Source organism: Halictus rubicundus, chromosome 4, assembly GCF_050948215.1.
Source record: "Halictus rubicundus isolate RS-2024b chromosome 4, iyHalRubi1_principal, whole genome shotgun sequence".
Classification (NCBI taxonomy): Eukaryota; Metazoa; Arthropoda; class Insecta; order Hymenoptera; family Halictidae; genus Halictus; species Halictus rubicundus.
Genome location: NC_135152.1, coordinates 1,097,703 through 1,118,458, shown reverse-complemented (window position 1 = coordinate 1,118,458; position 20,756 = coordinate 1,097,703). Strand labels below are relative to the sequence as shown.

Below are 20,756 nucleotides of genomic sequence, written 5' to 3'. Positions count from 1 at the left end.
GTTACTACTATTGCTTTCGTTTTAGTGAGTTGATAATCCAAGCTATATAGGAATCTTAAGATGGGATTTGTGAATAGCTTCAGGTCATACATAATTCACTATAACATTGTACTTCCAGAATGCTGCTACAATTTAGAGAAAGACAACAGTAGACGTTACAGTAACTTAGTAATCGTCGGAGAAATACGCATGTCTAAACTCTTCTGATAAAATAGTATGTAAGCTTGTTCTATGTTCACCCATTCACTCGTTACTAGCAGCGATACAAGTATATTGCAACACTTGTTGATTCAATAATTTATATGATGCAATTTTTCGTTAAAATTATATTGCAGAACAATTAGCAACGTAAGTTACCAACGTGAGTAATTAATTAAGTTAAATTAAATCTCCAAACAGTGGTAAAGGGCATCCATGTTCATTAGAATAGCGACAATCTGTAAATGTCACCGATGCAGTTGTAGAACGACGTGAAGGAAGAAGCTGTATAATCTTCTTACAACATTATATAACGCCGCGTTTGAGTACTGTTTGTCTCAAAAATTCTTTTTCGTTCTTCGACTGCACGATGGCACTTAGAATCACAATTCTTCGGCAAAGGCGGTGTTTCGATAGGAATGTATAACTAAACATGTGATCCGTACCATTTCTACTCGGAAATGCATGTCTGGTTGCAATGTACCGTTAGTGACTTTGAATATGATAGCACAATGTAAATCAGCCGCGTCGAACTCGGAAGCTTTATTATCTGCTGTATTCCAGAAAACACGAAGGTTGACATGTTTGATGTTTAAATGACAGTGTACTTTTAGATTCATGAGCACATGAATAATTCGCATGACATAGTGCTATGTCAAAAAGCGGTAATTATATGAAACAGGGAGAACCTAACAAATGTCCCAATTCTGAACAACTCTTTTAGATCCATGTACGGTGGGATATTTGCCACGAAAAAAACATTCCAAATTCAATATAAACATTACACAACGTCAGATTTTAGTTATTTGAAGTAGTTGAGTAAACAATTATGACGCATGAAAAAGTATGAAAAACAATTAAAGGATATCATTATTTAGATTTTGCACTCGTGAAGTAGTGTAGTTTCGTAGAGCATTTCTTTCTTGTACATACTTTGAAACATCATTAACCCTATTCCTGCACAATGGAAGCTTTTCAGGTAGGTATATCGGCATTTTCAAAATAAAGGAGATAATCTAAATATGGGTCATTTCATCGAGAACATTCTTCATGAAAACAGTCAAACATCTCAGCAACGGTAAATTTTAAGACAAAAACACTTTAGTACATTTACATATAATCAGAATACGTGAATCCATCGAAATCGAGCATAAAAAATTCGACATTCTATTTAAATGCTGCCTCGAATGTAATTAACAGGGAAAAAATGATAAACATTTAATGACTTCTATGTAATGTTCAATTTTCAGAGACAAAATAAGAAATGCGAAGCAAGAATTTAAATTATATCATGAAAATTCTACAAATAAATCTTAATAAATGTAGATTGGCACAACTTTTACTAACACAATTTGCAAAATAAAACTAAAATTGATATTGCATACCTTCAAGAATATTATAAAAAAGAAAATTACTGGATCACTTCAAAAGATAATCTTTCTACCGTATGGACAGTTAACTAGAATATCACGGTAAGAAACAGTAATAAACTTTATGAAGATTTCTTTTCCGGAATAGTATTAGAAAATTATACTGTTATAAATATTTTATTTCACCCAATTGTACCAAATTACAATTTTACGAATATTTGGAAAAAATTAAATATTCTAAAACCTCTTCAACGAAACCAGTAATATTACTCGGAGATTTCAAAGCCACATCTCAATTTTGGGAAGATTGTATAAAAAATTATAGGGGAAAAATTCTAACTAATTATATTGCTGATATGGGTCAAAAAAAGTCAAAGATTGCACAGCTATGATCGCTTGCGCTTGGGAGAGCTTGTGTGTCGTTCCGATCTTACTGTCCGGGTTGACTGTAGTGACACAGAATGATGACGCGTTCGAGCAAAAAGAAAACGCCCGCTAAGGGGCGCGCCTCTTCGGTTAGCGACACATCCAGTTCTACGACGGTGCTCGAAGATCTAGCTCCACGAGCCTCTTCCTCCGGTGATATATCTTCCTTGACCCATTGCGAGGGTATATATAGGGCCGGGGCTGGTTCCTTCGGGATACCGGCCCTGAGCGGGGCACGAAGACTCCGGGAGCTGTGGGTGGACCAAGCTGGGGCTCGGGAAGCCCAATCCGAAAGCTCCAGGGATGGGGACACCGGGCGGGTCCCTCCGCCCGGGGTCTTGTAGCGTAGGCAATGGAGGTGGTTAACCCCTACCCCGGGGTATGATGATACCTGCGAGGTGTCCTGTTGAGTACTCGCGTGATCCAGGCACCTCCTCCATTAGCTTAGGTGGGCGTGGGTTTTTTAGTGGATAGCCTCTCCCCAGACAGCCGAGGTATGCGAAAAGCATTTTCCTTATATATCCATAAATATTAAGTTCGGAAAAGGATATTAATTTAGATATTAAAAATATTATTAATACATGCAAAATTAGTATGAGAAAAAAGTCATAAGTTGTATCACCAAAATAATTTCTGGTGGAATGACAATGTTAAAGAATTAAGAGATAAAACTAACAAATCAAGAAGAATTACGCAATGAAAATTAAAAAAAGGATTGAATGCAACTTCAGAAATTGAAACCTACAAATTAAATAGAAAGATGTTACATATTAAAATCAACAACGTTAAAAGAGACACTTGGAAACTTTTCGTAGACACCTTACAATATGATACATGGGGAAAACCCTATAAAAATATCCAAAGAAAGTTTAAAATAAAATTAGCCCCTCCAATTCTCAATAAAAGTGAAGCTAGAGACATATTAAGTACTCCTTTTCCAAGATCAACAGATATTACTTACAACGAATCATTTCTTACAAATCGAAATGAAACTTCAAAAAGCTTCAGGATTAGATACAATCCCACCAGAAATGATTAAAAATCTTATGTATCATGATCCCGATCGTTTCGTTAACTACTGGAATTTTTCCAAATAAATGGAAAACCAGTAGATCTATTCTTATAAGAAAAAATAACAATAACACCTTTTTACCAAGTGATTTCAGACCATTTTGCATTAGTGATACAATAAGGTTTTAGAAACGATTCTTAACAACAGAATTCTTGAAACATTAGGAACAATTCCTTTTGCAAGAAAAAAATTTGGATTTACTACAAATAAATCGACTTTGGATGCATTAAATATTGTATACAATCATATTGAAGATACTACTTTGAAAAGACGCTTTGGTATTCTGGTTAGCCTAGACGTAAAAAATGCATTTAATAGTATAAGCTGGAATGCAATCTTTTTAAACATGAAAAAACGTAATTTCCCAATTCCTCTTCAAAAAATTTTACAAAACTATCTCAAGGATAGATTTATATGTTTCAAATCTATAGACGGATGTACCAATAATTGCTCCTATCATTTAGAAGTTAATTTATGACGAAATAGTCAAAATGATTACCCCACCGAATATTAAAGTAACACCACATGCCATTTACGACGACATTGCCATTTTAGGATCTGGTCACAATTTAACGAAACTTAAAAAAGATATTTGTAATTTAATAAATAAGAAAATAACAACTAACCTGTATAGACTTGGATTCGAGTTATCCCCCTCCAAAAACCAAATATATTTTTATAAATAAAAAGAAGGACCACCGCAACTTTACATTAAATATCTGTGGTCACCATTTAAAACCTTCTTCCGAAATTAAATATCTAGGTGTCGGCTGCAATAGCCGGGACACTTGAGGCGACGCGACGGCCCCAGGATTTTGGGTGTCACTAATTGCAATTTTAATCAAACATTGTTCTCGCGTTATGTAGCGATCCAATTGTTCTAAACTTCTCAAAAAAATTCAAATAGTATAGTGCAATATTGACAAAGTTATGCGATTTTTAAGAGCATACGAATATTAGAGGGAGTCACTGTATATATTCGTATATTTGATTAAATGTTCTTTAAATATGTACATTTCTACAATAATTTTACCTTTATACCTGAATTAAATTATATAGCCATTTTAAGAAATAATAGCCATTAAAAGAAAGATAATAAACAATAACAGTTTTTTTTTTACTGCTATTGCTACATTTACCTATTGCTATTTATACATATCTATCGTCGAAGGCTTGTGAAACGTGAAACTGATTCTAAACACCCCTAACGAACTATTTAGATCATAGAGTATATGTACATTGTACAACATTGTTTGCAAAGACATTCAGAAAAAGTTTATATCTAGAAGGAGGCAGTCAGTTGTTATTGGCATTCAGTTCAAAGAACATCATTAATAGAGGCTCGTTCATTTTTTTTTAAACTTTTTTGATTCTTTTTTTTTTTTTATTTTTTGAAGACATTTTTTCCATTACTTAAACCTTATATTCTATTTTTTTCGTTTTGTTGCATTTATATCCCTGTGCGTGGTATATACTTATTCTACGTATAATTAAGTTATATTTAGTGCATTCAATTAAGTGTTTTTTAATATATGTTCGGTCTCAAGTAGACGGAACGTGAGATAAAAACACGGTCGGCTGCAATAGCCGAGACACTCGACGCGATGCGACTGTCCCAAAATTATTGGGTGTCATCGGACACAACTTGGAGACCTCCGTGAGCGAGACCATTGACAGGGCAATATACAAACATTTAGTTTTCCAGATCGTTTTTCCCATATCTAAACACAGTTTCACCAAAACGCATCCTTACTCCGACGCGACCAAACTGCACCACCCCTCACCAATTAGGAATCTTTTAGTCACCCCGTACAGTTTTAAAAACAGCCAATAGAAAAAGAGCAGAGCTAACATTATACACGACACGACAACTACTTCTTATGGGGAGCAGTAGAGAAAATCTTAAGGCCAATCTATTTTTCTAAAATGGTATGCTATATTTTTTTCATAAAGTAATAGCAAGTAATACCGAGACAAATTCAAAAAGGTGCTGTATGATATTATTGTGATTTGGATAAAAGTAAATTGTTAGCTTATGTTTACATCCTGCATAGGTCTACGGTCAACAGTCAGCAGCAGCTGCTGAGTGGCGTCGAATGCGTCGGTATTAACACTAGAACTACCACACCAGTCAAAATGACTGGTTCGACAACTTTATTTTAAAATTCCTACTTCATGTTATATTTTTTCTCCGCAATGATGTAATGACTTTTGCAGGGATGGCTAAAGGAATAATATAATAAACTTTAATTTTGTTGTATTCATTTAAAATAAAAGTAATTTTTTATCACGGCTACTTATACCTAGTACCCGTCAATTTGACTGGTGTGAACTTAATGAACCGTATAGTATGAAGGGAAGGACCATAACAACCGACAATTTTTTTACAAGCTTGTCGCTGGCATATAAATTATTAGCCAAAAGAACCACACTGGTTGGCACAATACGCGGAAACAAAAGAGAACTCACAAAAATATGTAAAACGAAGAAGGATGCCATGGCTCGCTTTTCGTCGCTGCTGTATCGATCAAATGAAATTACACTCACAATTTATAAGAGTAAGCCGAAGAAGAAACTTTTTATCCTGAGCACAAAACATAAAACCGTCAAAATTGGAAAAAGCGAAAAGGGCCTACCTGAAACGGTCGAATTTTATAATAAAACAAAATTTGGGGTACATATAGCAGATCAAATGGCAAAAAAATATAGCGTCAAGTCGGGATCAAGAAGATGGCCACGTCAAGTATTTTTTAATATTTTAGATTTAGCTGGCATAAATGCCTGGATTTTATATAAGGAAACCACAGGTGAGCAGATATCCAGAAAAGATTTTATGTTTCAATTAGCAGGTGAACTTGTCGCTGACTATGAAAAATCACGGATAGAACAAAGAGCATCCGAGATCCAAAGTACGTCAAAGAACTCACCTTATTCACGCAAATGGTGTCGGATAGGGTACTGTAATAATAGTAAGACTACCACCATTTGCAATATTTGTAAACAATATGTATGAGGAAAATTGCACGCAGAAGAAACTTTACGTTTGTAAGAACTGTGACGAATGATAACTTTTGTACCTAATAATTTAAGTTATGTTTGTATTTTATTTATTCTATTACGTTTATTATTATTATTATATTATTATATTATACTTCTTATATTTACCAATGGAAATTTATTTCAATATTCTTGTTACCAAAGATTTTGGTACTAAATATTCTTCATTATTGTACTCATTGTTATTATTATAGTTGTTATTATATAGTTTTTATGATCTCAGAACATGCAGTTACTTTTGTAAGATAATAATACATCAATACATATAAGAATATTCTACTATTACGTATTTTTTAAAGACCAGTCATTTTGACTGGTTTTGGTAGAAATAGCTACGTCTCAACTGTCGGTAGTTCTAGTGTTAAATTACTGCGATAAGACTCGATACTGTAAACAAAGTTCCAACTTATTTTCCACGTGCATCTTTCATTAGTTCCTACATGGTCAACAAATTAGTTTGGGACGGGATTAACATTTGTTAACAAATAAACGAACGAAAATGACGAGCATGACAAAAATGAGGTCAAAAAAGTCTCCGTATTGAGACTGTGAGCGTGTAAACTTATTTGTTTCCTTATCGGTTCAGCTGAATGTTTACAAACGACTCTCAAGAAAACACGCCAAGGTCAAGTAAAATTTAGTTACTTGGCTGTTAGTTAAAGAGAAAAGACGTTTCCGCGAAATAATTTCTCCGAAATGGAAATACCACTTGCGATCCAAGATTTAATTATAAAATTAAGACAAGATGGATTATCCATTAGAAAAGTAGGTGAAATAGTGAATAGAACGCATTCTTCAGTATAATATATTCTTGAGAAATACGAAAAAACTAAATCTATTCAAAATCTACAACGTACTGGTCGACCAAAAAAATTAGATACTACCCATAAACTGCAATCCTACGAACAACTCGTTTGTCATTCACCAACGAGTGCGCCAAAATTGACAAGTGTGATAGAAAATTACTAATATAAAAGTAGTGATACAATGGTCGTACAACCAGGAGAAAACCGTTCGTAAGTGAGGTTCATAAAAGAAAACGTTTCAAATATGTAAAGGCACACGATAATAAGACTCAAAGCTTTTGGAATAATATTATATTTAACGATCAATGTAACTTAACCATTTTTACTCCGGATGGAAATATTAAAGTGTGGGGAAAACCAAATGAACAGATGAAGCCGAAAAATATCCTGCCAAAGTTTAAACAGCAGCGGAGGCGGCAGTGTAATAGAGTGGGGATTTATGAATGCAGCAGAGGTGGTAAATTTAGTCTTTACCGACGGCATAACGGATCAGCATAAATACTTGAACATTTTTAAAGAAAATTTGTAAAACGGTGCCAGCAATTACATCTACAAGAGTCGTTTATCTTCCAACAGGATAACGATCCTAAGCACATAACTAAGAAAGTGAATGAATGGGTATTATACAATGTCCCCAAACAGCTGCATACCCCCCCCCCCCAATAATCTCGCGACATTAATGCAATCGAACATTTGTGGGGAGAAATAAAAAGACATTCGAAGAAATACATAATTAAAAACAAGGAAGACCTAAAATCTAAACTATTGTTAGAATGGGAAAATATTCGGCCAAGTATAACGCAAAAATAACTCCAAACAATCCTAAAGAAGATGCAAGAAATTATAAAAATAAAAGGCGGCACGACTAACCATTAGTGAACAAATTATGAACGATAATGTTTCATGAACAGAGACTTTTTTACCTCGTTTTCGTGGAGTTTTGCCTTTGTTTATTTGTTAACAAATGAATGTAACATAGCTTTTCTTGAACTGTTAGTAAATGTTATGATTGTGAAAATAATAACGCAAGAATTATTTATTTATTACTATTCGCTTTAAAATTATGCAACTTTAAATAAATTCTTCTACAGTGTACGGAGACTGTTTAGACTGACTGCATAATCGTATACACGCGATCTTTGATAAAAATTTATATTCCCGTGAAGGTGTGCGAGAACCCGAAAATATTTCACGTCTCGAAAATGTTGGGATTCCGGAAAGTTTCAGGAACCCGAACAACATTTCGAAACTCTAGCAGTGGCCGGTCCATATAAATTTTCGAATTTTGAATCTAAAGCATACGATCGGTGGGCGGAATATTTCAAAACAACTTAACGCATTAAACAAAGAAAAATAAGGAAATAGTAGAAGCCGCCGATAATTTTCGAAAAATTATAAAAACAATCGTACCGCAATTTAATAGATAATATGTTCTCCTTTACATAGAACAAACAGACTCTACCTTTAAAAGAACATTAACAACCAAAACGACAAAACAGTTCTTGTATATAGAAAAAATGTGTAAAAAACCACTCACTCATACACAGCTCAATACACCATTGACAATGTCGGGAAAGCTATTACTCCACGTGAATACGTGAATACAGGAATTTGTGTATGCAAAAACCTACCGGCAACTTCAGACCACTCGTAAAACAAAGATTTCAAGAATTGACACCTGATTATACAAATGTAATTATAACACGTTTCATCTGAGGAAAGCTAACAAGATAAATACATGAGACATCTTTTAAATCAGTGCTTCAACCAAATGTGGAGGATAAGAAATTTTTATGGAGAGGTCAACTAAATTTGAAAGAGTATGACAAATTGTTATTAACCACGGGATTTCTATGTACAGTCCCGGACAAAGTGATAGCACACGCGTGCTATCTTTAATTTCGCGAAAATTACTTAGTATTTCTGAATGTAGCACATAATATCATAATTGTTACGATCAGGAGAGACGAAACATGTTAGTAAATAAGGTTGACCTCGCTAGCTTTCTGAGCAAGCAGAAGAAACATTCAAATGCTTAAGGCGAAATGATAGCACACTTGTCCTTTGTGCTGGTATCTTTCGATACTTTGCGAGTTGCCAAGCTGTTGACAGCAAGCGTCAAGTTTTTAAGTTAAAAGTCGACATGGGCCGCAGAATAAAATTCAGTCAAATTGAAATTGCAAGGATTATTGAATTAAAAAGTCAAAATATTACTGTTTCCGAAATTTCAAAGATTGTTAAAAGAAGTCGCAAGGTAGTATATAATTTATTAAGAGATACTGCAAATTATGGAAGGAAATAAGTTGTGGGACACCGCCAACATTATCAGAACGGGACAAAAGGGCCATTATTCGTATTGCTTCGAACTCAACATTAACATCACGTAAAATTGCTCAAAAAGCAGGCATCGCTGCAAATGTCCGAAGTGTTCTTCAGACGTGTAAGTGTATTCAAAGATTGAAAATGAAGCAAAAATCTCCGTTAACAAAACATCATAAGGAGCAGCAATTAACATTTGCAAAAGAACATATTCACTGGAATAAGAAATGGAGACGTATTTTATTTACGGACGAAGAGAAGTTCAATATGGACGGCCCAGAAACAACGAAGACAAATTGGTGGGAGTAGTGTGATGATCCGGGCCGGAATTGGATACAAAGGTAAAACAGATGTACAGTTTCTTGAAGGAAAGATGAATAGTCAGAAATATATAAATCTAATCTCGCAGCAAATTAACGAACATGCACAACGCATTACCAAAGGTAAACTTATTTTTCAAAATGACAATCCTGCTATTCGCCGAGCTAGTCGTAGAACAATTTTTTCAAAGAGAGAATGTATCAGTTATGCCCATGCCCATGGCTCGCACGCTCTCCGGATCTGAATATTATTGAAAATTGTTGGGGAGAACTCGCACGAGCTATATATAAGAATGGAAAACAGTACGATAATATTCAACAATTAAAAGAAGCTATTAAGGTAAAATGGGATAATTTGTCGCCAAGATACAATTAAAAAGCTATATAAATCCTTACCAAATCGGACACTCGAAGTAGTAGAAAATAAAGGCGGATACAGCCACTATTAATTTGTTGTTAATTATTATGTAACTTTCTTTATTGTGGAAATATATGTATACATTTTGAAAGTGTGCTGTCGTTTCGCCCTCAGCGTTTGTATATTTCTTCTGCGTGCTCAGAAAGCTAGCGAGGTCAACCTTATTCACAAAGAGGTTTCGTATCTATGCGTCATAACAACTATGATGTTATTTGTTACATAAAAAAATTCTAAGTGATCTTCGAGAAATTAAAGATAGCACGCATGTGGTATCACTTTGTCTGGAACTGTACGTACACTCTCAAAGTTATCCCCCCGCAGTACACGAAACTGGTTCAAACATGTCCACTGTACTTCTATCGACAAATTAAAATTAAAAAAAAAAATAGGATTCAAACTTGCAGTTATTTGCTGGAAAGAGGAAGAGAAATCGCACGCAGGGAAGATACTATAAAATTACATTCTCTCATACACTTTCAACTATGTGCACCAATTTTTAATCCCATGCTGCAATGCGCGTGGTTCGCTGCAGGATTATCTACAGAAAGAAAAGTTTTCGAAAATGTACATCAAAAGTTTGCTTTGCAACTGAAGTACGAGGAAGCAAATGTTCATGCAATGAAACCGCATTAATTCGATATGCTAAATATTTTTGGCACATTATGATTTCCTTGCTTTTACTATAAGTAGCACTTTTGAACATAACAAAAACTGTAAGTATTGTACTTGATTTCCATATTTATTCCACGTAACGTATATTTTCTATATTATACTTCCTTCGCTTCCAAGTATGATTGATATTATACAAACTCCAGGAAGCGTGATTGCAAACCACATAAACCGTTTCGAATACTATTTATTATTTCTTATGTATTATTTTTAAATTAATATTGATTAGTAATTATTCTCTTTTGTTTACGTAGTGATAAATGTAGAATTTCTAATGTAAAATAATAAGTATAACTTTCAACTAGTCATTTATATAGAATTTCTTGCGTAAAATAATAAGTATCATTTTCAATTAGTCATTTAGTCGGTAAAAATGTTATCTAAGATTTATTCAGCATCCAAAATGCATTTTTACGTGTGAAATATTAAACAAAAAAAAAATTTACCACGGAGGGATTCAAACACGTGCCTACGGCATACAAACAAGTTCAACTCGCTGTGAGTACGCCAAACCGCTGCTTGATAACGTTGTGAACTGAATTGTAATTTTACGGTTACGTTGAAACTTTAATTACTTATACCTCCAAAACTATTGAATTTCTGCCACTGTAATTGGGTAATTTCGTAATCAGGAGAACTAAATTTACAGCTCTCTATAGCTCGAAAAATCTCAACTAAATCGTTGACGACTAGAAAAAATTTTTCGTCCCGACATTTTCAGGTTCTCGCACACCTGGACTTTCAACATAAGCGTTCGATCAGCACTAATAATCATACAGAGTATGCATGCAAAATATTATTAATTTTCACTCGGCATAAATTCTAAGATATTCCTTAAAATAGGATAGATATCTCATAATTTGACTTTAAATACTTTAATAATGAAATAAATGGAACTTCCAAAATAGTAATAGTCGAAAATCCAATGCACGAAATGGTGAAATCTTATGCGCGGTAAAAGTAAAAAGTTTCGTCGAACGTGGTCGCGTGGTAGGCACACGCAGTGCCAAAAATATTATAATGCTTTTATAATATAAGATTGTACGTAGACGTTCGTATAGTACGCGTACATAAATGAGAGGTGCAAAATAATGCAATGAATTCGCTAATATGGCCAACAGACAACGGACTACAATGAATTTCAGTAACAAAATCAATCTGAATAATTCGCATTTCATTACGTATTCAGCAAAAGCGGACGATTTGGTATTCAATAAAATGCAATCAACCCAGTTTTTGTCGGGAAAAATTCGTAAAACTCTGCAACACTGAAGAAATCAATCTCTCGGAAAACTAGTAAAGATAAAAAAAATCGGAATTGTACGACTTACCATAATTAAGACGCTTTCGACCACATCTACGGGGAACCCGACAGGATACTCTGGACACTTCACTCCGACACTCCGACAGTCCGACTCAGGCACGAAAAACCACGCGACATTACACTCCAACACGTTACTACAGCAGCGAACGGCAGAATGAACCGCCACTTTCGTTTGTCCGGTAACCAGGCAGTCGGGCGGTTGGGCCTCGCCCCTCCCTTAGCTCTAATTTCTTTCCCGTCGACAAATCGTAGACCAGGTACTGGAAAGCCCCCACCACGACGGTTAACTGGAGAATTCCGTCCCTGTTTCCGTGCCGCTACTGCCGCCCAGCCAGAGTTGAAATATCATGAAAAATGACTTTGTTTGCACTACGGCAGACATATAATCCACGATAAAGAGGAGTTTTCTGAGTGTAACGTGTCATTGGATCAACGATTTTTTGGAGACACAATCAGTTACTTTGGCTTGCCAGAGGTTTCGTGATCGAAATAAACCAAAATTTCAATTATGTCACTAAAAAGATTACAGCGACAGTAACATACAACGGCAGCAATTGTTTGAAGGACTTCAAACAATGGTGATCAAGATATTTTGAAATTTTTAAATTTATTGACTATTGCTGCCCGTGAATATGACCGCATTGGTGATTAATGTCACATGGAGAATGTTTTTTTAGGTCTTTCCTACTAAACAGTGTTACTTTTTTCTGTACCAATTTTGTCCTATGAGTCGTATTAAATGATTGCCATAAATATTGTAAGTTAGATAGAGAAGGTGCCTATTTACTTTCTTTCTACAATTTATATTTGTTTTCTGAAACGAAAGTAATAAACAAGTTTATTTTTGATTACATAATATGAATTTATGAACAATACCATGTTCATCACTGATACTAATCTTTTTCATTTTCAAACGTTTACATAGTTTCTTTTCACCACTCAATTACCTCCCAATCTCGTTTTTTCCTCCTCTTATACTTCTTATACATAATTCATAATTACACTGTAATTTGTAATTGCATTAAAATTGTAAAAACGAATTACAATGTAATTTAATCGCATGAGAGACCAGAATTGCAAATTACATTGTAATTCAGTTGATTGAAACGACCGATTTTCAAAATTCGAAATAATTGAATATAATGCAAGTAAATTATTTTGCAATTATAATTCTTGAAGTATTTCAATTGTAATTCAACACAACTCTGCACAGAACTAACTCTATGGCTGTACATATTGGTGGGAAGAAAGGGCCTAGCCGAATAAGATGGTCAAAACTGCCCTTAGACGTTTTTCAATAATTAATGAACCATTCGAAAGCTGACCAAGAAAAACCCCTCTGAGCCAAATTTCAACCCCCTATCTTGCTGGTGAGGGTAGTTACAGGGTAAATTAGATTTTGAGCTTTTCCGTGCATTTTCCGCACTCTGATGCTTCCCAAAATTCTGAAAAAAATGTGACATATTTTGGACCCTAAGGCGGATTTTTGACAATTTTTTCCGATTTTTTGGATGCAAACTGTGGTCGTAAAAAATGAAAAACCTCAAAAAAATCGGAAAAATGCAGGTTTCTCAAAAATATGAAAACATGCTATTGAGCTGTTTAGTGCCCCAATAAAGTACCATAACAGGCAGTGTCCTCAATTTTTTTTAGATTTTTTGTTGTGGGAAGTCTTTGTCAAAAACAAGAAAAACCGAATTTTTTCGACGTTTCTGCTATTAGGAGGAAAGTTACACTTGTTGATTTTATCGCAAGTATATATTAAGTCATTTTTAACGTTATTACATTGAAACAAGTAAGTGTTTGACCTCAGAAATATGTTTTAAGAGAAAAATAAATTCTATTTCGTGCGATATATACCAGAATGTTCGCAACGTTTACAACATCGCCGGTTGGCCGAGCAGTCAAGGTGTCAGACTACAGTGCGGAAACGCTGCGGTGCGGTTCGAATCCCGTCGAGGGTAAAGTTTTTTTTTCCATACATCATCTTTATTTTTTCAATTTTTTATTACATGGTTTATTCATGTGATTTTTAAAATATTTTTTTAATGTTTTAAAAATATTTAAGAAACATTTTTTAGTAAAATATATGTAAATATAGTTTTAGAGTATCTATCACTTCCTCGATTCTCTAATTGTATATGATCTTCATTACGGTCCTCTCTAACATTCTTAATATTAAAATTCATTAATCTGGTTTCTAAGCCTTGCGTCTTCATAAATTAGGGAGGAAATGAGAAGAACTCTGAATAAATAACACGCAGCAAAGTATTGGTTTTTGTCAAATTGAAAGAAAAGGGCTACATACTACCACTATTTTTAAAGTGAGGTATCGGGTACAAATAAGCCTTAGCCATTCCTCTTTATTGTAACGTACATGAGGATGTATTTCCGTTTATAGTTACTTGATTGAAAACCATCATGAAGAGGGGAGACTTTTGTATTGTCGACAGAGGTTTTCGAGATGTTACATCTCATTTAACAGGTCTTGGTTTCAGAGTTCTCATGCCTGCTTTAAAAGGTAATCGTTCTCAACTTTCGACGAAAGAGTCGAATTATTCCCGAAAAGTCACGAAAATTCATTGGGTTGTAGAGGCAATGTATAGTATACAAGGTCAAAAGTACCAGCTTCTACACAAACAAGTAGACAACGAAACCTTTCCAAAAATTGGACATAATTGGAACTGCAAAACGACTCCATTTCAAACAGTATCCTCGGTAGATACTCTGGATTTTCCGGAAATGACAGAAGTAGATTTAAAAATTCTTTTCACGGAATCTTACCAATTTTCGCAAGCAATTTCTATATCTGGCGGAAATCGTGGACGAACACAATAATATAAATATTAATTTATTGCCTAATCCAAGAAAATAATATCATTAAATTCAAAGTCAAATCGGAGTAATATAAATAAAAGTTAGTTAAAAATGTTACCTCAATATTTTTTAAAAACATTTAAAAAATATTGTTAAAATCACATGAATAAACCATGTAATAAAAAATTGAAAAAATAAAGATGATGTATGGAAAAAAAAACTTTACCCTCGACGGGATTCGAACCGCACCGCAGCGTTTCCGCACTGTAGTCTGACACCTTGACTGCTCGGCCAACCGGCGATGTTGTAAACGTTGCGAACATTCTGGTATATATCGCACGAAATAGAATTTATTTTTCTCTTAAAACATATTTCTGAGGTCAAACACTTACTTGTTTCAATGTAATAACGTTAAAAATGACTTAATATATACTTGCGATAAAATCAACAAGTGTAACTTTCCTCCTAATAGCAGAAACGTCGAAAAAATTCGGTTTTTCTTGTTTTTGACAAAGACTTCCCACAACAAAAAATCTAAAAAAAATTGAGGACACTGCCTGTTATGGTACTTTATTGGGGCACTAAACAGCTCAATAGCATGTTTTCATATTTTTGAGAAACCTGCATTTTTCCGATTTTTTTGAGGTTTTTCATTTTTTACGACCACAGTTTGCATCCAAAAAATCGGAAAAAATTGTCAAAAATCCGCCTTAGGGTCCAAAATATGTCACATTTTTTTCAGAATTTTGGGAAGCATCAGAGTGCGGAAAATGCACGGAAAAGCTCAAAATCTACTTTACCCTGTAACTACCCTCACCAGCAAGATAGGGGGTTGAAATTTGGCTCAGAGGGGTTTTTCTTGGTCAGCTTTCGAATGGTTCATTAATTATTGAAAAACGTCTAAGGGCAGTTTTGACCATCTTATTCGGCTAGGCCCTTTGACTATAATAGGGATCTTGCGGTCGGAAGGGAACAAGTTAGACGGGGCACACCAGATCAGGGCGAAATGAATTTCAAATAACATTTTGTAAATAAATTCTTGAAATAATGCTCTTCAGTATTTGAGAAATATCGTATTTCTATCGATGGTACGTACCTTATTTGGTTAATTAAAGAAATTTGAAGCTATGCAAATAATTGAAAAAATAATAAATTGAAGAACTGATTATTTGAAAATGAAAATTAATTTTTTTATTGAAAATTTATCTTGACAGTAACATCCAAAATGATTGCCAACGAAATCAAAACACACAAATGACTCAAAAAGAAAGAAATAGTTGAAAATAAAATTGAAAATCAAAAATATTAATTAGATTGTGTTATCGCGACAGAAACTCGTTTAAGCTTTTAATAGGACTCGTTCCTCGTACATTTGGTCTGTTCGTGATCGAATGTTGGAGGCAACAGTTAAAGTCGCAAATGAAAACAATCTCTCAACTTATGACGGTAAGGGAGTATTGTATTTTACAAGTACTATTTTCAATAACGTATGGCTCCGAAGCATATATAAAACTTCATCGGCAATCACGTTTTTGGTGGTATCACTTACACCAGATAATTGTAAACAGTTACAACAATAATCGCAATTACATTTTGTTTTAACTAGTAATTGACAATATTCTTCTTCAGTTCTTCAGTTAGTTTCCGATAACGAAAATAAGTACCACCATTCACGAATGATAGCGAATTCAATTCTAAACCGTTTCCTATGTACGTTTCATTAAGTAATAGCATCATTCAAAATCAACGAAAAAAAAAAAAAAACATAGGACTAAATCGGTACTAAGAAGCGTAGTTATTTCTTCTGTAGAAAAGTCATAAGCATAGTAACTGCGACGTAGTCACGCATTATAAATCATTAAGTACAAACATTTGATGCTACAACTTAGGAAACTAGTTATTTCTATCAAAATCAAATAACAAATAAACATTCTAGCAAATAACAAATAATATATTTCATAAATAAATAAAAATAAAATAATTTAATTGTCGCATGAAATACTTATTGATAAAATGTTGTTATTTTACAAATAGATTATTTCTTAAATAACTTTAAGAAGTAATTTAAGAATAATGTTATTTGAAAATGTTTTGACAAACCCAGATCTGGGGCACACGCGGGCAAGCCTGGGCAAATTTTATTTCAAAATTTAAAAGTGATGAGCAACTCGCGGACTGCGGTGGGCCAAAAGTGGAAACTTAATACTTTGCGCGGGTCGCAAGGAACGCAACATTAAATATTTTGTTGCGTCGCCAGTTCCAATTTCGGTCTGTGTTTACGTTACGGTCTCATAACACTAAACCTACCAAGCACAAAACATATAAAAGTGAAACGTCCTACAGAAAGGAGAAGATTGAATTTATTTAAACTTTGTACGATTTTCATTATAATATGTGTATAAAGTATATATGTATAAAGAAGTCAATTCAGTGATTTCCTATGAAAAAGTTTTTATAATTTCAACAATTGTGAAATAGAAATCGGTCATTTTGACTGTGGTAGGCTTAGTGTTAATGCCTCTTTAATGAATTTATTATTTTAAGACCCTGGTATGGCTGAAAAGTATTGTTATGCGAAATATACTGCACTCAATGGCATTTGATGATACCAGCTCGCGTACTCTTAATTGATTGTGCGAGCACGCGTTACATCGTGAACATTACAATTTTCACGTCGCGACGTCTCGCTTTGATGACGCCACAACATACTTAAACATACTAACCAAATCATTTTAGTTACATAAATCTTACATAGATTTACAATAAAGCCTTTGTTTTATTTGATCTATTATTTTTTATTATTACAATAATACATAGGTACAAATTATTATATTTACTACATAAATTTTATAACTCAATGGGATACTTGACTTCTTTTCTCATTAACAAGCTTGTCAATATTTGGTGCGATACTTGAAACTGCTACTCTATTACAATTATTCAGTCGTTCGTCATCCAATCGATTACGACGATCACTTTTTATAATTATAATTTTCGAGAATAGCTGCTGACACGTGTAAGTACCGCCAAGTAAGCTCATCATTTGCCTGGCGCGGGTAGCTAGCAATGGAAATTTAGTAGCTGGAAAGTACAGCTAATAAAAATCGCTAAGAGTGACATTTTGAAATTTATTTCTTATTTCTGTGTCCTTTTGTAAATCAATTATTTTCATTTGAAATTCTTGAGGTATCCTTTCAACATCTATATTAAAGGGCGATGAAAAAATATCAAACTTTGTTTGATTTTCGCGAAAGTTTGTAAACCGCGAACTCAACTCTTTCTGTAAAATTTGGGTCTCCATCGCATATTTCTTCGTTTCTGATGGATTTTCTTTTCTCAGAATTGCAAAATTGACCGTCTTATTTGATTCTAATTGTTGATTCCAAATTTTTAGTTTTTGCTCAAAGGCTTTTATTTTATCAAACATTTCAGTGACAAGTTTGTTTTTCCCTTGAAGTTTTATGTTTAATTCATTCAAGTGTTGCGTAATATCAACACAAAATACAAAATCACACATCCTGCCTTTGTCATCAAATTGTGAAAACGGGTTGTCTTTCATCCCTAAGAACAGTTTAATTTCGTTTTTTAATCATATACACGCTAAGCATTGTACCACGACTTAACCACCGAACTTCAGTGTTAAACAGAATATCGCCATATTCGCATTCCATATCCTTCAAAAATTCTTTAAACTCACGATGGTTTAGTCCTCAAGATCTAATAAAATTTACAATTTTAATAATAGCTGGAACTACATTAGACATTTTTAGAACTTTAGCACCCAAATTTTCTTGATGTAAAATACAATACGATATCAATATTTCACGGCCTGTTAAATTTTTAATATCCTTCGATAATAATACCGATAAACCAACATTCATACTGGACATGGCTCGAGCTCCATCTGTACTTACTCCAACAATCTTTTCCATTGGGATATTTCCATTAATGTTCGACCATGTCCTCAAATTAAATTATTTTCCATCATAATTGACTTAACCTAGACCATGAATGACCTTTCCTATAGGTTATTGTATTCGCCTTGAAATACTCTATCAGAATGTAAGTAAAAACATATACCGTTCCATGTAAAAAAACAGAGATGACCTTCATATCTTCTTGATGCCTCCACTTATTAAAAAAACTAGTAACATCGGATGATCAGCCCCTCGATACCAAATAATTTTGGCCTGATGCATTTTTTCCTATCACCAGTAGCAGCCAAGCTAAGGTCAATGCATACCTCACAGGCCAGTCCAGCCGCCTCAACATTAAAACCCTGGTTTTGGCCCCATCGTTTAGGAGCCGACAAGCACACATCCTTATATCTATCCTTATATCACACATCCGTATATGTATTTTATCATACGTAAATTATACATATCCAATTCTTCTTAAATAATTTATCATGTTACACGCAAATGTAATTTCTCAATGAAGATATATTAGAAACATCTTTGTTTTGCAAATTTTATCACCGGTTAAAGTGTAAAAAAATTTTTAAAATATAATTGATATAATTTCCATTATTTGTAAGAATTTGTTGCCATCTTTCAGGTAACCAGTCCATTCTTGTTTCCCAATGACTCAATAGCAACATGTGTTTTTGATTTACAAGCAAAATTACCTGCATAGGTATGGTACGCACGGCGATAATGCAGGTAGAAGGTGTGTACCGTTCGGTTAGAGCCCAAGCCCATCAATTTTATGACGGGCAAGGTCAGATATTGGTCAACTCTAAAAATGAGGGTAGCGTAAAAATTAGTTTTTACGAAGAGTTTTAGTTACTTTATGACCACCGTCCGACGAAAACCGAAGGAAAACACACGGTCAACACGTGTTGGAAGTGACCTGGAAAAGCTGAGAAGTCCTGGAATCTCTAAACAAATTCTAAACCGGCAAAATGATGACATAATCCCTCCCCCCCCCCTAATTTTACATGGACTACAACATATTTCATTCAGAACAGAATCATGCCAATGGACTTCGAATGGAATGACTCGTACACATCTTTGGAAACTGCACTACAATGCAATAGTTTTAAGCTTATAATGTGAAATGAAATAATAATTAATACTGCTAAGAATTGCTAAGATCGGTAAGAAAGATAGAGAAAGTAAGCAGGAGACAGAAGTATTAAATTTAAAAATTATGAAATAGAAAATATATAAACTTTTACAGTTACTATGTACAATAATAGTGGATGTGTTTGTCTACATATGTGTTTTCTGCGTTTTATTCAGATTACATTTGATTTATTGTCATTAGTTGATGTACCAAAAAGTTTTTGTCGGTAACGAGCTGAGGTAACGATCCATTTCATCGTATAGTTGTCGCTGTTATGATTCTACTAATTGTACGGCTTCCGATGTCCGTCGGTTCGCTTCTCAAATCGTTTAGGAACCAGCGTCTTCTGTATAATTTTCTTTCATTCAAAGTCAGCTCAACTTTGTACAGGTAACAAAACTATTATATGCAAATACATCAATTATAATGTAGAAAAATATCATAGGCTGTTACAAATTGTCCTAATATATCTACAGCACTTTTAGTTTCATAGTAATCTCAGATTACTTCTGGTTTTTTTGTGTTATTCGTGCGAAATATAGGTTTCGCGAAGTAACGTACATACTTAGAAGTGAGAAAGTTTTATTCTTTTTTTGTACGTATAAAATTATTGTTGTTTTTTGTATAAAATAATTTGATGATAGTACTTTGTGTCTGTAGGTGAAAATTTCCTTTGGTAATTTTCGTTTATGTTTTCTTATAGTATCTATCGTAGTGATTACACTGTTTCAATAGATTTTTACTGAAATCGTAACATGTAAGGAAACTGTCACATGTTATAATATATTCTTTGATTTGGTTCCGGATGCATTTTCATGGAGGTTGCAGGTATCTAACCCGAAACAAGTGGCCTCAAGATGCACCAAGTTCGAGGATGGCGTGCGCCTAGCAAA

General features: G+C 34.0%; 2 protein-coding genes across 2 annotated transcripts in view; one reads left to right on the top strand and one right to left on the bottom strand.

Annotated features, from left to right (window-relative positions):
• The window catches only part of Veli (L27 and PDZ_signaling domain-containing protein veli), a 198,207-nt gene that overhangs the window by 10,187 nt on the left and 167,264 nt on the right, over positions 1-20,756 (top strand). The gene's annotated exons all lie outside the window — the stretch shown is intronic.
• Positions 17,651-18,728, bottom strand: LOC143353826 (general transcription factor II-I repeat domain-containing protein 2-like). The gene is made up of 4 exons (XM_076787434.1): positions 18,528-18,728; positions 18,410-18,470; positions 18,067-18,357; positions 17,651-17,877 (listed from the first exon to the last, which is right to left on the bottom strand). Exons 1-4 carry the CDS (start codon positions 18,726-18,728, stop codon positions 17,651-17,653), a joined length of 780 nt encoding a protein of 259 aa, XP_076643549.1.